Raw genomic sequence first — 17,087 nt, 5'->3', positions numbered from 1 at the left:
CTTTTGGTAGAGCCGGGAGTTTGATGTTTCACCAAAAACTTTATGCAGGAATAAAAAATGTTTCAGTAAGGTGCAGGACTTAAAAAGCTGTGGGTACATCATCCATTTTGCAAACTTCATAGCTGACCATACTCCAAAGGTTTCACATAGTCCCTTTCTTCGCAGTTAGTCGTGGACGGCTGTTATTCCAGATGCCAACAGGAAAAGTTCACTAGTTAAGTTGCTTTTAATTTACAGATCGACCAGCTCTTCCAAGTATTGGTAATGATTGTGCCGAACAGTGGCTGAAATTTTTTTAATCAGATCAACTGTTTTCACAGGTATCGGCCTTCAGTCTGCCCGAAATGGTCACAAGTTGGCCATAAACTTGCAATACAATATGACCATACTTGGATGTTAAAATAAATGTGCCTGCAAGGGAAACTATAGAGATAGCGATCAGCCACACGCATGTTCAACTAACAGTAAACTCAAGTGCTTCAATAGGTCCTTTCTGGCCTTCTCAAGTCTCTACTGGATGACCAGCGACACGCTTTATTCTAGAATTGTTGAATCTAACTCCACGGAATTGCTTCTACCCCACCAATCAGTCTTGAAATTGCTGATGTAAGGTTAAATTCAGAAGGTTTGATCTGTCGCAATCTTAGGTAGTCAGATCTTCTCTCCTCCTTTGGGCTCTGTCATGCATGTGTTCTCAATAGGGAGAGCAGAGTAAGCCAATGCCAGATATTTCTGGTGGCAGCTTATTTTCAGTTTTGATAAATGATTGAGCATGCTGTATCCAACAAGACCGATCTTTCTTTCCCCTGACATTTAGCATCAATGGAGAGTCTTGACAATGCCATCGACATTCAATGCCATTCTCTTCCACCAAAATTGGTGCGTTTGACTAAAGTTCATCTAATGTACATGAACACTTTTATACTGTAGCCATCCCAGAAAAGGCTTGTTCAGATGGAAGCTTTGTCTCCCAACTCTATAATTTCCAAGCATCCATAGTTTGTTTATTTTTTTTTAAATTGGGGGAAAGATAAAAGTTGTCGGCAAACTTTTGTGCTGATCTCCAGTAGTAACATCTACCATCGCGAGTGTCATGCTGGGTATGGGAAGAAACCAGCGTATGACGAAGGGAAAAGGGGGGAAGCCCAGCAACGAGAGAAAGGAGGAGTGAAGGCCCATAAGCAGATCTAACACCCTGACTACCCTATCATCCCTAAATAGGTTCCGCACCTATCGGCGAGCAGGATACCTTAGCCCTGGCTGACCCTAGAGCTAGGCCCTAGGTAGGGAGGGGGAGGGGTGAGCACTAGTCAGGCCCCACTTCACCTAAAGACAAATCAGGGAAAAAACAAGGGGATACACTTAGCTTTGAGAAGACACCAGAGAGATCACAACTACAATCCACAAAGGAGCTCCAAGGAGAATCTAGCCGACTGCTAGAATTCCAGACCTGAAGAGAGGAATTTACTCTATCACCAGCAACTCCCTGGAGAAAATGAGTGTACTTAAAGATCCAGCAAGGGTGTGTTAATTAGCAGCAGAAAGTTGAGATCACCGCTGGGTCCTAGAGAGGGGGTGGGGTGATGAAAGGATCAAGAAAATGTCTGAAAGGCCAAACGCAGCGACCTTCTACAGCTGGATCCAGAATGACTGTCTGTCAAGCCTGATACACCTGTGACAGCGAGACTGTCGTGATGCCGCTATATAGGCAAATCCCGCAGGTTTGCCTCACAATGGCCCCTAATGTGTCTTGCCACCTTAAAGGGATTGTCCTTAATGATTATATTGATTAGGATCAGTCAACAGCATCAGATCAGTCGGTGTCTTGACAGCCGGCAGCTTTGCCGATCAACTCCGTCCGGTGTGAATGGTGAACGAAACTGAAACGTCTGTTGACTGCGCAATGGCCAATGACGAGAATTAAATCAATTGAATACAGCTAATGGGTGGGAAACTGGATGTCGGATCCCCACCGATCCGATACTGATGATCTATCGTAATCATAGGTCATTAATATTGCAAGGCTGGACATCCCCTTTAATAACACCTTTAATAAAGTACTAAAACCTGTAATGTTGACATCGCAGCTCCGTGAGCTTCTGGAATGGTGAAATGTTCTGAGGGAGTCTAGACCGCGAACATTAATTTATAACGTCTATCCGGCTCTTTATGTGAAAAGCGTTGACGGCGCCCCCAGCTGTAAGAGGACTAATGTTTACAGTGCGTCTCAGTTGTGGCCTCCTCATCCTGCACTTAAGTCTACTCCATAGCCAAACAAACTTTCCTCTCTGCCTCCAGGTTAGACACTAATTACCGATCAGTTTGTAAAGTCGCAGGTCAACGAGGTTTTCGAATTTCAAGCCCATAATTATAATCATTAATTGCCAATTCAGTCTGATGTTGACAGCTCCATCTTTGCCAGATCTGAATTTAAGATGTGTCCCTGTGCGTAATGACAGAGTCATCTATAATACATGAAAATCAGTTCTTTAATCCTCAATTTCAATTATATATTCTGTTTAAAGACCATAGTTATTTCTTTTTTTGTTTTAAAAGAAAAATGTGAAGAGAACTCTGAAGGGAAGAGTTTAACAAAACGTCGGTCCATGACGATCTGCTTTAGTCTCCTCTTTTTAGAAAAGGTATATCCAATTTTGCTGTAAATTTAATTCATGTCGTCGATGGTTATCCTTTTGCGTGACAGCTATTTTGCTTTTTTTTGTTATTGAATTAATCTATTTTTTTATTAAAGGGGGGTTTTCTCCTATTCTTTCTTCGAGTGCTGTCACAGGTGTGTCAGGTGTAATAGACAGTCGCTCTGGATCTGGCTGAAGAAGGTCACTGCGCTTGGCATTGCAGACACCTTCTTAATCCTTCTTCCTTTAAGACCCAGCGGCGACCTCCCTCCTGCTTCTGATTGACAAACCCTTGCAGGGGAGTTAAAAACCTTCAGTTTTCTCCAGGCAATCGCTGGTGATACTTCTGCGTACAGGCTTGGTGCACTAGCTGTCGGCTAGCGTCTTCTCTGGTACCCATGGAGGACTGTTGGCGTTACTCTTCTGGTGTCTGCTCAAGCTAAATGAATCCCCTTTGTTTGTCTTCCTTGTTGTCTTTAGTTTGGAGTGGGGCCTGACCAGTGCTCACCCCTCCTCCTCCCTATCTAAGGCCCACATCTAGGGTCATCCAGGGTTTAGGGTCCTGCTCGGCGATAGTTGTGGAACCTGTATAGGGACGGTAGGGTAAGCAGGGTGATATTAGAGCTGCCTAAGGGACTCCACTCTTTCTCACACCTTGCGTGACAAGTGCACCTCGTAAAGAGTGACCGTTTAGACCAGTGGCATGGTTGCACCATTGGTCGAAACTTTGTGCTTTCCAATGCTGCAAGTAGAGGTTGCTTTGCCTTTGCAGCATTGGAGGAGCGCAGGGAGATTGAAGTTGGCTGGATTCAGGGATCTTGACAGCTTCACAGCAGCGCATGCTATCTCCAAAGCTAAGAGCTTGCAAGCGCTTCATTCCTTTATAAAGAAACTGTGCAGTCACATCAAAGCAAGGAGCAGTAAACTGTGGAAGTCAAAATCCCTCCGATCTTGAGTACAGAGGATTTTCAACAAGAGGTAAATTGCAAAGTTGCTTGTTTTTAAATGAACTTTGTCACTTTCCACAAGGAGAAAGATTACCCCTTACAACCAAATCAGATCTCATGCTTTGCACTGAGGAGGGGCAAACACCCCGATACAGGTTTCTGAAAATTGCGATTTTGGTTTGACTTTTATCCTAAGTCAGATGACAAGGCTTTTTAAAGGGTCGATATTGATTTTTAGGATTTCTCCTTCCAATAGGTGGCGCTAGAGTTAATGTCCGTGTCCTCTCTGAAGAGGCAATTTGCATAAGTGAAAAAATCTGGCTATAACATGTACGTGAAAAACTGACATCTGAATGAGGCAACCTTCCCATGCGTCAGCTATGTGCCCACCATGCAGAAATGCTCCGGATTTTTCCTGAGCTTTTCTGCATCTCCCTGGCGGAAAAAACGCATGCGGATTGTACATGTGTTTTTTTCTGCCAGGGAGAAGCGTTTGTGAAGCTTTTTGATCATGCGATTTCGCATGCGGGTTGTCAAGCGCTTTCCAAACGATTTTAGCATCACTTGGAAAGTGCTTGACAACTTGGTCACACTACATAAATCCATGCAACCGGCATGGATTTTATATAGTGTGACCAAGTTAGTTAAAAAAAAGAATAAAAATGGTAAAAAAAAGACCATTATACTCAGCTTCCGATGGTCCCTGGTCTCCTTATCCGATGCGTCCGGTGACTCGCGGTTGTGTAAAAGGACCTTCCATGATGTCATTTAGTCCTGTGATGGGTCACCCGACTGCCGACGTCAGCAGTCACATGACTAAATGACGTCATGGCAGGTCCTTTTAGACCATCGCGAGCTGCCAGGGAGCCAGGACGCATCGGATAAGGAGACCGGGTACCATCCGCACATTGATTCGCTTAATATCCGCATGTGCAAATGTAGTGATGCGGATATTAAGCGATTCAATGCAAGTCAATGATGGCGAAAACCCCGCGATTCCACAAAATAATTGGTAGTGCTGCGGATTTTTCCGCAATGATAATCCGCAGTGGAAATTTCCGCAGCATGTGCACAGCACATGCGGATTATCATTGGGGAACATGGGAGACCTTCTACCAAGCGTTTTTTAAGCATTTCTGGTGGAATTGCCGCTGCAGAAACGCTTAAAAAGCGCACAGTTTCCGGGTTACATTTTTCGGCCGATCACAATTATCTATATTCGGGCAGGTCAATTAGCACGGTAATGTCGTTGAACATTTAATGATCTAATGTGACAAGGCAAATTGTGTCCTGGAAAGCTTGTCCTAAATGTTCATCAATAGTCCGGCAGAACAGACCTGGCCGGGCTTTAATTGCTTACTAATTGCACATTTACATCTGCTTTAAAATGGCCGAGCTTCTAAGCAATCCTGCTGGCATGTGTTAGACACGGACAGAATAGCCGAAACCTTATTATAAATCCCAATCACAAATCAGACCTGTTCTTCAGATTTACAGTGTACTAAATTCTTTATGATGGCTGCTGAGCTGACTTGTTTGACTGGTCCATTAAAAGCTATTGAATATCGGAATGATTCCTTTACATCCGAGTCCTGTAGGAATTGTGAATTTTAATGTCTCGGTGCTTTCATTTTATCGCATTGTGTTCTTCATCGTGCTGCTGTGTATGGTTTATCGATCTGCATGGCTTCCATGGATTTTGGCTGTTTTTGATCTTTCTTGATCTTGGTCTACTACGGCAATCTATTACCGATTATTATGCCTATGTTTTAAAGGGATGTTGTCAGCTCAAAAATCCATATCATAGTTCAGGCCCTTGTAGGGAACACTGCTCTATGAGGAGCCAAGTTTTAGAAAAAAACATACCTTATTTTCATATGTGGTTGCGCTGCTTGGAGCACGTTGGATGGGGCCTCGCGGCCTCTAGCTCGCTTCGTCATGTGGTTGAGATGCTTGGAGCACGTATGATGGGGCCTCGTGGCCAGGAGCTACCTTCCTCATGTGGGTGAGCTGCTTGGAGCACGTTGGATGGGGCCTCGCGGCCTCTAGCTCGCTTCGTCATGTGGTTGAGATGCTTGGAGCACGTTTGATGGGGCCTCGCGGCCAGGAGCTACCTTCCTCATGTGGATGAGCTGCTTGGAGCACGTTGGATGCGGCCTCGCGGCCTCTAGCTCGCTTCGTCATGTGGTTGAGATGCTTGGAGCACGTTTGATGGGGCCTCGTGGCCAGGAGCTACCTTCCTCATGTGGGTGAGCTGCTTGGAGCACGTTGGATGGGGCCTCGCGGCCACTAGCTCGCTTCGTCATGTGGTTGAGATGCTTGGAGCACGTTGGATGGGGCCTCGCGGCCAGGAGCTCCCTTCCTCATGTGGTTGAGCTGCTTGGAGCACGTTGGATGGGGCCTCGCGGCCAGGAGCTACCTTCCTCATGTGGTTGAGCTGCTTGGAGCACGTTGGATGGGGCCTCGCGGCCACTAGCTCGCTTCGTCATGTGGTTGAGATGCTTGGAGCACGTTTGATGGGGCCTCGCGGCCAGGAGCTCCCTTCCTCATGTGGGTGAGTTGCTTGGAGCACGTTGGATGGGGCCTCGCGGCCAGGAGCTCCCTTCTTCATGTGGTTGAGCTGCTTGGAGCACATTGGATGCGGCCTCGCGGCCAGGAGCTCCTTTCTTTATGTGGTTGAGCTGCTTTGAGCTTGTTGGATAGGGCCTCGCGGCCAGGAACTCCCTTCCTCATGTGGGTGAGCTGCTTGGAGCACGTTGGATGGGGCCTCGCGGCCAGGAGCTCCCTTCCTCATGTGGGTGAGTTGCTTGGAGCACGTTGGATGGGGCCTCGCAGCCAGGAACTCCCTTCCTCATGTGGGTGAGTTGCTTGGAGCACGTTGGATGGGGCCTCGCGGCCAGGAGCTCCCTTCTTCATGTGGTTGAGCTGCTTGGAGCACATTGGATGCGGCTTCGCGGCCAGGAGCTCCTTTCTTTATGTGATTGAGCTGCTTTGAGCTTGTTGGATAGGGCCTCGCGGCCAGGAACTCCGTTCCTCATGTGGGTGAGCTGCTTGGAGCACGTTGGATGGGGCCTCGCGGCCACTAGCTCGCTTCGTCATGTGGTTGAGCTGCTTGGAGCATGTTGGATTGGGCCTCGCGGCCAGGAACTCCCTTCCTCATGTGGTTGAGCTGCTTGGAGCATGTTGGATTGGGCCTCGCGGCCAGGAACTCCCTTCCTCATGTGGTTGAGCTGCTTGGAGCATGTTGGATTGGGCCTCGCGGCCAGGAACTCCCTTCCTCATGTGGTTGAGCTGCTTGGAGCACGTTGGATGGGGCCTCGCGGCCAGGAGCTCCCTTCTTCATGTGGTTGAGCTGCTTGGAGCACATTGGATGCGGCTTCGCGGCCAGGAGCTCCTTTCTTTATGTGGTTGAGCTGCTTTGAGCTTGTTGGATAGGGCCTCGCGGCCAGGAACTCCCTTCCTCATGTGGGTGAGCTGCTTGGAGCACGTTGGATGGGGCCTCGCGGCCACTAGCTCGCTTCGTCATGTGGTTGAGCTGCTTGGAGCACGTTGGATTGGGCCTCGCGGCCAGGAGCTCCTTTCCTCCCACAGTTCAGCTGAAGGATGGCCCGGGCTGTGTTTCCCATCCACAATGTTGCAAACCTCTCCGTTACATATTGTAAGGATTTACGCTTAGCAGTAGGTAGCGTTCACACAGGCATTGCGGTTTGGTCCAAATGTGCAGTTTTATTGCTTTCATGAAACTCCAAGAAATTCAAAACAAAATGGCCTCTCCTGAGCACAAACATATAACAGAATATAAACCGTTCATTCAGCCGGCACATACGTCAGAGCAGGCTCTCCCGAACAGATTATAGTCCTCTCCCTCTCAGCTTCTGGCTTCCAACACCAGAGGTTTTTTTTTCCTCCCGGCTAGAGCTCACATTTTCTGGTCACTCACCAGCAGACCAGGTAGCAAAAACCTGGTGACCGCTCCATTTAATGACTATATCAAAATGCACAAATAATTTTAATTGGGTGATGTGCCGAGCAATTTAGATAAAGGGAAGTTTCCCAATGGCAAGTGTAGGTTTCTAGTCTACTTTCACATTTTTGACATCTTGTAGTTATAATTTTTGTACCCCTCCACCGCCAGTAATAGTAATAGGCATATGAAATAAAAAGTTAGACTAAAATACAGAATTCCAAACTATTGAATGCCTTAATTTCATGTCTTCGGCTGCCAGTGGTCTTAGAAAATCCATGTATTATAATGTGGCCGCCGCTTTTCTCTGCTGCGCCGCCATTTACTATATGGGAGGTTTTTTTGGGGGGATAAACTGGGAATGCAGAATGGAAATATCCCCATCTGAAAGTGATGATAAGGCTTTATTAGCGCCTATTGTCTACCGCCAGAAATTAAACGTTCAAATGAAGCAAACTCAAAAGAGTATTTGTGACTATTTCAGAGCGTTGGTAATTGTCCCAAAACTGTTGTGTTTCTTTCCGTATCGATAGAAGCCTCTTCTTTTATGTGTAGTTCAAAATCCTCATTAGACTGAAATCTTCCCGCATTAGCAATCCTACTTAAAAGATAAATTGACTGTTTAAAAGCACGATAATGAAACTTCATTTGCAGAGGCTCTTATTTATATGCAAGGCTTACAATCTGTAAAATAAAGCCTCAATTAGGCAGAAAATAAAGTCGGAAATACCTAAAGACGACTGGAGAATGATTTTTCTGATATCAGCTGTTTTGTCTTCTCAAGTTTGCAACTTTTTCCTTTTTTTTTTTTACGTACTTTTGCTTGATGTGTTGTCAAAGATTGTGTCTTTTATGTGTTCACTCAGCAAAAAAAAGGAAAGTCTGAATGGCCGGAGCCCCTCATTATTTTATCCCCAACCTCTGTCCAATATTCGATGTCTATAGTGCCAACTCAATTGTATCGTAATGACCGTCTTTATATTTATATATTTTTTTCTATCAATGTTCTAGGTCCAACTATCTCAAGCTCTGGATGAAACTGGTTTGCAAAAACAGAGGGCAGAACTGGTAAGTTTTATCGATTTTTTTTTGCTACTTTTTATCGTTTCGACTTTCTTAGCGGAAGGTTGAGTTGCAGAATTTTCCATTTTGATGTTTTTTCTCAGCAAATCATGTCAATTTGGACTTACCATTAGCATTATTCCCATTGATAAAGTAGTCCCATTTATTCCTACAGATTTGTATGACAATGCCATCAGGCGGGATGAATAAATCTTTAAAGATGACTGGTCACTTGTCATAAAGAATTTCTTTTTCTACCTGGTGTAAATGCCGCTGTTCTCCTGAATCTGTTGTTGTTTATTTTTTGTCTATGCATCTCACCATTCCTGATGTACATTTATATACATCTTGCCTGTATTTTCAATAAATATATTTTTAGCCAACTGGGCGTGGTCCCCCAAGAAGATGCCCACAGAGATGTTGAGTACTCTCATTTGGCTAGCAAGACTAGAGAGAGAGTCAGGGATGAGAGGGTGTGACGAGATTCGGGGACGAGAGCGAGTGGGTGGGTTTAGAGCCATGGACGAGAGAGAGGGGCGGGAGGGATGAGAGTGAAGGAGGGATTGACAGGAAGGAGGGAGGAAGGTATAACAGTGGAGGACAGGCGCAAGAGGGAGGGACGAGTGCGAGAGGGAGGGACGAGAGTCAGGGACAAGAGCGAGAGGGTGGGACGATAGTCAGGGACGAGAGCGAGAGGGTGGGACGAGAGTCAGGGACGAGTGGGAGGGGCGGGAGGGATTGACAGGAGGGAGGGAGGAAGGTATAACAGTGGAGGACGGGATAAAGAGGGAGGGACAAAAACAAAATCCATATCTTCCAAATGGAGAATTTATACTAGGTAGTAAAAAAAAAAAAAAAAAGTACATATTCATGGCAAGTGACATGTTTCCTATTTTAGGATTTTTTCAGTTTATTTTTTAAAATTCACAGTCCACCTGATAGGGCTACTAAAAAAATCATTGAAAAGTAATGGGACTACTTTAGGAATCCTGAAGTGTAATGGAGCTTTAAAGGGGTTTTGTGGTCTTGTGACAATTCCAAGTAAGGAGCCATGCTCATAAAGAGGAAAAAAAAAAAACTGCACTCACCTGGAGAATGCTCTTGTTCCGACTGTCTCCGCTGGAAAAGAAGCAATTTTGTCCATCTTATCCATCTCCTGACCTTAAATCCAACCAGTGGCCCAGTCACGTGATGATTCCTAAAGTAGTCCCATTACTTTGCATTGATTTTTATAGTAGCGCTATCAGGTGGAACAACTCTTTAAAGGGGTTGTCTGGATTTTCACCAATTCAGCTAATAAAAAAAAAATAACCAATGCTCACCTGTTCAATGATTGCAGCTCCAGCAGTGATGCTTTGGTGGTCTTCTCGGGTCTTTGTTCCATCTATCCATGTAACTGCTGTAGGCAATCACCGGCCTCACTGGTAATGCTAGCAGCAGTCATGTGCATCGGCTGTTGGTGCTTTGTAGCACTAAATGGTTTCAGGGAACTATATAAATACTGCAGGGACCTCCAAAGCAACTAGGAATTCAATAGGTGAGTTTAAGTCTTTAGTTTTTACATCTCCTGTTGATAACCTTCATTTTTCAAGTAATGTGCAACCTTTTTATTGCTTCTTGCACTACATCCCTCAGTTGTGTGACGCGCCCTAGTGCTGTCGTTTTTACTTCTCGGACACCACACAAATCGTAGAGTTTCAAGGATCTATATACACATTAGTAAAAGAAAAAACAAAACGAAAAAAAAAACCCGCTGATCAATGTGTGAGATCCATGAGACTTAGAGCAGATCCTGTTCTGATCTTTGTTTGCGGATCAAAATTAGCCATACAAGTCTATGGGGATCTGTAATACACAGATGTAAATGGGACGACTTCTGTTTCCCTATCTCATAGATCTGCTGTGTAAAGGGAATCTGTCAGAAGTTTTTTGCTGTTTAATCTGATATCAGCATGATGTAAGAGCAGAGACCCTGATTTCATTGATGTGTCACTTACTAGGCTGTGTGGTGTTGTTTCAGTAAAATCAGTGTTTTATCAGCAGGAGATTATCATTACAGGACTAGGTGTCTCGTGCGTTGTAGTCCTCCTCCTCTTTGTAACTCCACCCCTGATTTGCAACTTTCTGCCTATGCACAGTGTACACAGAAAGCTGCCAATCAGTGGTGTAGGCGGGGTTATACAGAGCTCAGCATTCAGAGGGCGGGGTTATACAGAGCTCAGCATTCAGAGGGCGGGGTTATACAGAGCTCAGCATTCAGAGGGCGGGGTTATACAGAGCTCAGCATTCAGAGGGCGGGGTTATACAGAGCTCAGCATTCAGAGGGCGGGGTTATACAGAGCTCAGCATTCTGAGCACTGTTAGATCTGCAACTGAGGATACCTATTGTGCTGCTGATAAATGTCCATTCATGGTCTTCACACTGGTCACTTATCGCAAGGTTTGGCCAATGATGAGTGAATCATCATGATATCTGGTGTAGATTCATATTCACTGAACTTATTATATTTTTATTTATTTTTTTGTTGACATATTTTTGTCATTATTTCTATTTTTTCTTTCTTTTCCCCCTCGCAAAGTGCCAAAAATGGTGTTGATTTTACCCCAAAGAATTCCATAGTTCTTGAGGTGTCATTTATTTCCCTGAACTTTATAAGCATTAATGAGATTTTCTCTACCTTGTGCTTTGCCATTTAGTTCCAAACCTCGAATCCCAGTATTTGTAACAAGGATAAATTACCGACATGTAAAATCCCACCGTTCCAAATATAACCTAACCAATCTATCTCATATTTTTGTCAAAGAACGAACCCTGTTAGTTTAGTGTAATTCGCCGAGGTTTGATCAAGGGCTGCCCCGGGGGCTTTTCAGCTGTGCGGGGGAAGAGATTGAGATGCAGAACCGTATAAATTGTACAGTCTGTCATGTTTTCATTGTCTCTCATTTAGCTTAAGGTTTGTGGGTATCCTCCGGGATCCGTGTCTTTGCTAATGGCCCCATGTGCCCCAGGGGAAGAAGCAAAGATTCATTTTCCTGAAATATAACTTTAATTTGTTAAGGAGAAAAAAAATCTGCCTTATAACCTAATGTAGATGGCATACAAATTGCGTTATTCAATTAGCCTTTCAGAAGACGAAGTGGTCCATCTTTTGTCAGTGTCAACATAATGACTAGTGTCACGCTTCTTATTTCATCTCAACATATGTGGTGTCTTGTGTAGGGATTCTGAGAATCCATTGTAAAATAACTGAGTACATAGGATTTTAGAGCTGTATTATTGCTCTTTCTCTCTGTTTACCTTGCTTGTCTATACCTCTCTACTACCTTACTGCCTCTTCTCTCTCTCTTTATTTTTTCCTGCTCTCGCCCCTACCTCTCGCCCTTTGCTACCTTTCGCTCTCACTCTCGTCCGTCCCCCTCCCTCTCGCGCTCGTCCCTCCTCCTCCCTCTCTCCCTCCCTCGCTCGTCCCTCCCTCCCTCCCTCGCTCGTCCCTCCCTCCCTCCCTCGCTCGTCCCTCCCTCCCTCCCTCGCTCGTCCCTCCCTCCCTCCCTCGCTCGTCCCTCCCTCCCTCCCTCCCCCGCTCGTCCCTCCCTCCCTCCCTCGCTCGTCCCTCCCTCCCTCCCTCGCTCGTCCCTCCCTCCCTCCCTCGCTCGTCCCTCCCTCCCTCTCGCGCTCGTCCCTCCCTTCCTCCCTCCCTCTCGCGCTCGTCCCTCCCTCTCGCGCTCGTCCCTCCCTCTCGCGCTCGTCCCTCCCTCTCGCGCTCGTCCCTCCCTCTCGCGCTCGTCCCTCCCTCTCGCGCTCGTCCCTCCCTCTCGCGCTCGTCCCTCCCTCTCGCGCTCGTCCCTCCCTCTCGCGCTCGTCCCTCCCTCCCGCGCTGGTCCCTCCCTCCCGCGCTGGTCCCTCCCTCCCTCCCTCTCGCGCTGGTCCCTCCCTCCCTCTTGCGCTCGTCCCTCCCTCCCTCCCTGTCGCGCTCGTCCCTCCCTCTCGCTCTCGTCCCTCCCTCCCTCCCTCTCGCGCTCGTCCCTCCCTCTCGCGCTCGTCCCTCCCTCCCTCTCGCGCTCGACCCTCCCTCCCTCTCGCGCTCGACCCTCCCTCCCTCTCGCGCTCGTCCCTCCCTCCCTCCCTCTCGCGCTCGTCCCTCCCTCCCTCTCGCGCTCGTCCCTCCCTCCCTCCCTCTCGCGCTCGTCCCTCCCTCCCTCCCTCTCGCGCTCGTCCCTCCCTCCCTCCCTTTCGCGCTCGTCCCTCCCTCCCTCCCTCTCGCGCTCGTCCCTCCCTCCCTCCCTCTCGCGCTCGTCCCTCCCTCCCTCCCTCCCTCTCGCCCCTCCTCCTCCCTCTCTCCCTCCCTCCCTCTCGCCCCTCCTCCTCCCTCTCTCCCTCCCTCCCTCTCGCCCCTCCTCCTCCCTCTCTCCCTCCCTCGCTCATCCCTCCTCCTCCCTCTCTCCCTCCCTCGCTCGTCCCTCCCTCCCTCGCTCGTCCCTCGCTCGTCCCTCCCTCCCTCGCTCGTCCCTCCCTCCCTCCCTCTCGCGCTCGTCCCTCCCTCCCTCCCTCTCGCGCTCGTCCCTCCCTCCCTCCCTCTCGCGCTCGTCCCTCCCTCCCTCCCTCTCGCGCTCGTCCCTCCCTCCCTCTCGCGCTCGTCCCTCCCTCCCTCCCTCTCGCGCTCGTCCCTCCCTCCCTCCCTCTCGCGCTCGTCCCTCCCTCCCTCCCTCCCTCTCGCGCTCGTCCCTCCCTCCCTCCCTCCCTCTCGCGCTCGTCCCTCCCTCCCTCCCTCCCTCTCGCGCTCGTCCCTCCCTCCCTCCCTCCCTCTCGCGCTCGTCCCTCCCTCCCTCCCTCCCTCTCGCGCTCGTCCCTCCCTCCCTCCCTCCCTCTCGCGCTCGTCCCTCCCTCCCTCCCTCCCTCTCGCGCTCGTCCCTCCCTCCCTCCCTCCCTCTCGCGCTCGTCCCTCCCTCCCTCCCTCCCTCTCGCGCTCGTCCCTCCCTCCCTCCCTCTCGCGCTCGTCCCTCCCTCCCTCTCGCGCTCGTCCCTCCCTCCCTCCCTCCCTCTCGCGCTCGTCCCTCCCTCCCTCCCTCTCGCGCTCGTCCCTCCCTCCCTCCCTCTCGCGCTCGTCCCTCCCTCCCTCTCGCGCTCGTCCCTCCCTCCCTCCCTCTCGCGCTCGTCCCTCCCTCCCTCCCTCTCGCGCTCGTCCCTCCCTCCCTCCCTCTCGCGCTCGTCCCTCCCTCCCTCCCTCTCGCGCTCGTCCCTCCCTCCCTCCCTCTCGCGCTCGTCCCTCCCTCCCTCCCTCTCGCGCTCGTCCCTCCCTCCCTCCCTCTCGCGCTCGTCCCTCCCTCCCTCCCTCTCGCGCTCGTCCCTCCCTCCCTCCCTCTCGCGCTCGTCCCTCCCTCCCTCCCTCTCGCGCTCGTCCCTCCCTCCCTCCCTCTCGCGCTCGTCCCTCCCTCCCTCCCTCTCGCGCTCGTCCCTCCCTCCCTCCCTCTCGCGCTCGTCCCTCCCTCCCTCTCGCGCTCGTCCCTCCCTCCCTCTCGCGCTCGTCCCTCCCTCCCTCTCGCGCTCGTCCCTCCCTCCCTCCCTCTCGCGCTCGTCCCTCCCGCGCTCGTCCGTCCCTCCCTCCCTCCCTCCCTCTCGCGCTCGTCCCTCCCTCCCTCCCTCCCTCCCTCTCGCGCTCGTCCCTCCCTCCCTCTCGCGCTCGTCCCTCCCTCCCTCTCGCGCTCGTCCCTCCCTCCCTCTCGCGCTCGTCCCTCCCTCCCTCTCGCGCTCGTCCCTCCCTCCCTCTCGCGCTCGTCCCTCCCTCCCTCCCTCCATTCTTCGCTCTTGTCCCTCGTCCCTCTCGTCACTGGTCCCTCTTGTTCTCGTCACTGGTCCCTCTTGTTCTCGTCACTGGTCCCTCTTGCTCTCGTCACTAGTCCCTCTTGCTCTCGTCACTAGCCCCTCTTGCTCTCGTCACTAGCCCCTCTTGCTCTCGTCACTAGCCCCTCTTGCTCTCGTCACTAGCCCCTCTTGCTCTCGTCACTAGCCCCTCTTGCTCTCGTCACTAGTCCCTCACTCTTGTCCCTTCCCCCGCTCTCGCCCCTTCCCCCCTCTTTCGTCCCTTCCCCCCTCTTTCGTCCCTTCCCCCCTCTTTCGTCCCTTCCCCTCGCTCTCGTCCCTTCCCCTCGCTCTCGTCCCTTCCCCTCGCTCTCGTCCCTTCCCCTCGCTCTCGTCCCTTCCCCTCGCTCTCGTCCCTTCCCCTCGCTCTCGTCCCTTCCCCTCGCTCTCGTCCCTTCCCCTCGCTCTCGTCCCTTCCCCTCGCTCTCGTCCCTTCCCCTCGCTCTCGTCCCTTCCCCTCGCTCTCGTCCCTTCCCCTCGCTCTCGTCCCTTCCCCTCGCTCTCGTCTTTCCCTCACACCCCCTTCTTGTCCTGACCTTGCGCCTCTCCTTGCCCCGCCCTCGCTCCCCCTTCCAGACATGTCATCACGCCTCCTTCTCTTCCCTCCCTCACACCCCCTTCTCGTCCCGCACTAGCGCCTTCTTCGCCTCCCTCGCGCCCCCTTCCCATTCCGCTCTCGGTCCTTCTTACCGTCAGATTTGCGGAAAAGCATGTGCTTGCCACTACATCAACCCATTTAGGTGAATGGATCTAATTTGTGTTGTACATCGTACCTGTGTACCCCCTCCGCTTTACCGCAGTGGGCTTTGGATGAGACCGTCATATATAAATCATTCACTATCATTCTGCAGAAAGTGTTTGTTTTTTCTTATAAACATTTTGCAATGAAAGCTCCCGGCACCCGGTGCACATTACGGATGGAGCTTTGGTTGCCTGTATTTGCTTTAGTGTAAAGGTTTAGCTCCTTTAAGCAATTATGTTAGTGATCGCTGTTTTCCTTATATCATTACATGAGTATCCAAATTATTATGTTAGACATGTAGAGAAAAAGTCATCAGTGTTTCGGCTAGCTGCCTGCAGAATGGAAAAAAAAACTGGGAATTGAATACGGTGCAATAAGAGGGGTTACTTGTATATTCTCTATTTTGTTCGACGTAAGTGCCATCAAGTAGTGCTATTTCCACAGTGGAGGAAACAAATGGTCCACTCTTATATCATATTCACAATGTACCCAAACTGTTAGCTGAATATTCAAGCTCGCACTTCATACACACACTGCCGTCAAACAAATGAAGTGCTCTCACCGGCTAAATTGGCTGAAAATGTCTAATTTAGACTCCTTTCCCATTTCTGTTCTCTCACCTCCTTTGATATCACGCAGACATCGGTACTTTTTCACAATGTTTTCCTGTAATTTCACCAAATTTGACGGAAAATATGTGTCACCGAATTCAACTTAATGTTTTTATGTGATAAATTGCAGCTGAAGTTGAAGGATTTTTTTTAATTTATTTTTTATTTTTTATCTTTCATAGAAGTCCATATTCATAACAGCAGAGAATATGAGGGGGTGGGTAAGACATGGAAGGTGGTCAGATGGGGGACAAATTAGTCTACAATACTTTACCTTGAATCTGATCTGCATAGTCTTTTTACCACTAACAGTTATTGATCGTAGTCTTAAATTTAGAATAAAATGGAAGAGAAAGGCAGAAAAAAATGCAGAATTTATCACAGTGGGGGTGTTTTTTTCTTTATACATTTAAAAAAAAAAAACCTGGCTAGAAATACTTAAATTGCTATCCCTTAAAAGGAATCTGTCAGTAGATTTTTTTCTATGTAATCGGAGAGCAGCATAATTTAGGGGCAGAGGTCCTGATTCCAGTGATGTCACTTACTGGGTTGTGTCTTGCTGTTTTAATAAAACCAGTGTTTTATCAGATTATTATCACTAGAGGACTAGTTGTCTCGTGCCTCCTAGTCTAACCCCGCCCCCACCACTGATTGGCAGCTTTCTGTCACAGAAAGCAGCCAATCAGTGATGTGGGCGGGGTTATGCAAAGATCAGCATTCTGAGCACTGCTTGATCTATAGCAGAGAAACCTGTGATTGTATGAAAATGACATCAAGCAGCTCAGCAAGTGACAGATCGCTGGAATCAGGGTTTCAGCTCCTACATCATGCTGCTCTCAGATTACATGGCAAAAACCTGCTGACAGATTCCCTTAAAGGGATAGCAATTCAAGTATGGGATTTTTTTCTCAAAAAATAATCCAACTTTTCAAGGATGTTTCTGAAAACAGGAAAAAAAAAAACTTTTTGACCATAGAGACATGACTTAATTGGATGTCATATTTTACATGTTGGCTATTTGTGTAGTATCTAGTCAGTTTAATGTTAAATAGAAAAAATAATAATTTCTCAACTTCTTCAGCTAATTACACCAGACAAGAGAAAGGCAGTTTGACTTTATGGTATTAATTAACAAATCCATCACTAATTACCTTGGATAAGCACAACTCATGCTTCTTTCCCCAAAACACAATTAGTATGGCAACTCTAAGCGTCTGTAGGCCGCACTGCTCTATCATTAACAAACTTCACCCTAATTAGACACGGCC

At 49.0% G+C, this 17,087-nt stretch overlaps 1 protein-coding gene across 2 annotated transcripts in view; it reads left to right on the top strand.

The window, feature by feature from the left end:
• Positions 1-17,087, top strand: part of MAD1L1 (mitotic arrest deficient 1 like 1) — a 751,355-nt gene that overhangs the window by 317,077 nt on the left and 417,191 nt on the right. For both annotated transcript variants that reach the window (XM_073648135.1, XM_073648136.1), the window contains exon 13: positions 8,559-8,615. In XM_073648135.1, the coding sequence (XP_073504236.1) occupies positions 8,559-8,615 (57 nt within the window). The remainder of the gene's footprint in view (positions 1-8,558; positions 8,616-17,087) is intronic.

This window comes from Phyllobates terribilis, unplaced genomic scaffold, assembly GCF_046119375.1.
Source record: "Phyllobates terribilis strain yellow unplaced genomic scaffold, ASM4611937v1 Scaffold_9__5_contigs__length_417890890, whole genome shotgun sequence".
Taxonomy (NCBI): Eukaryota; Metazoa; Chordata; class Amphibia; order Anura; family Dendrobatidae; genus Phyllobates; species Phyllobates terribilis.
Note: the sequence above shows the minus strand (reverse complement) of the source record. Positions and strands in the feature narration are given on the sequence as shown.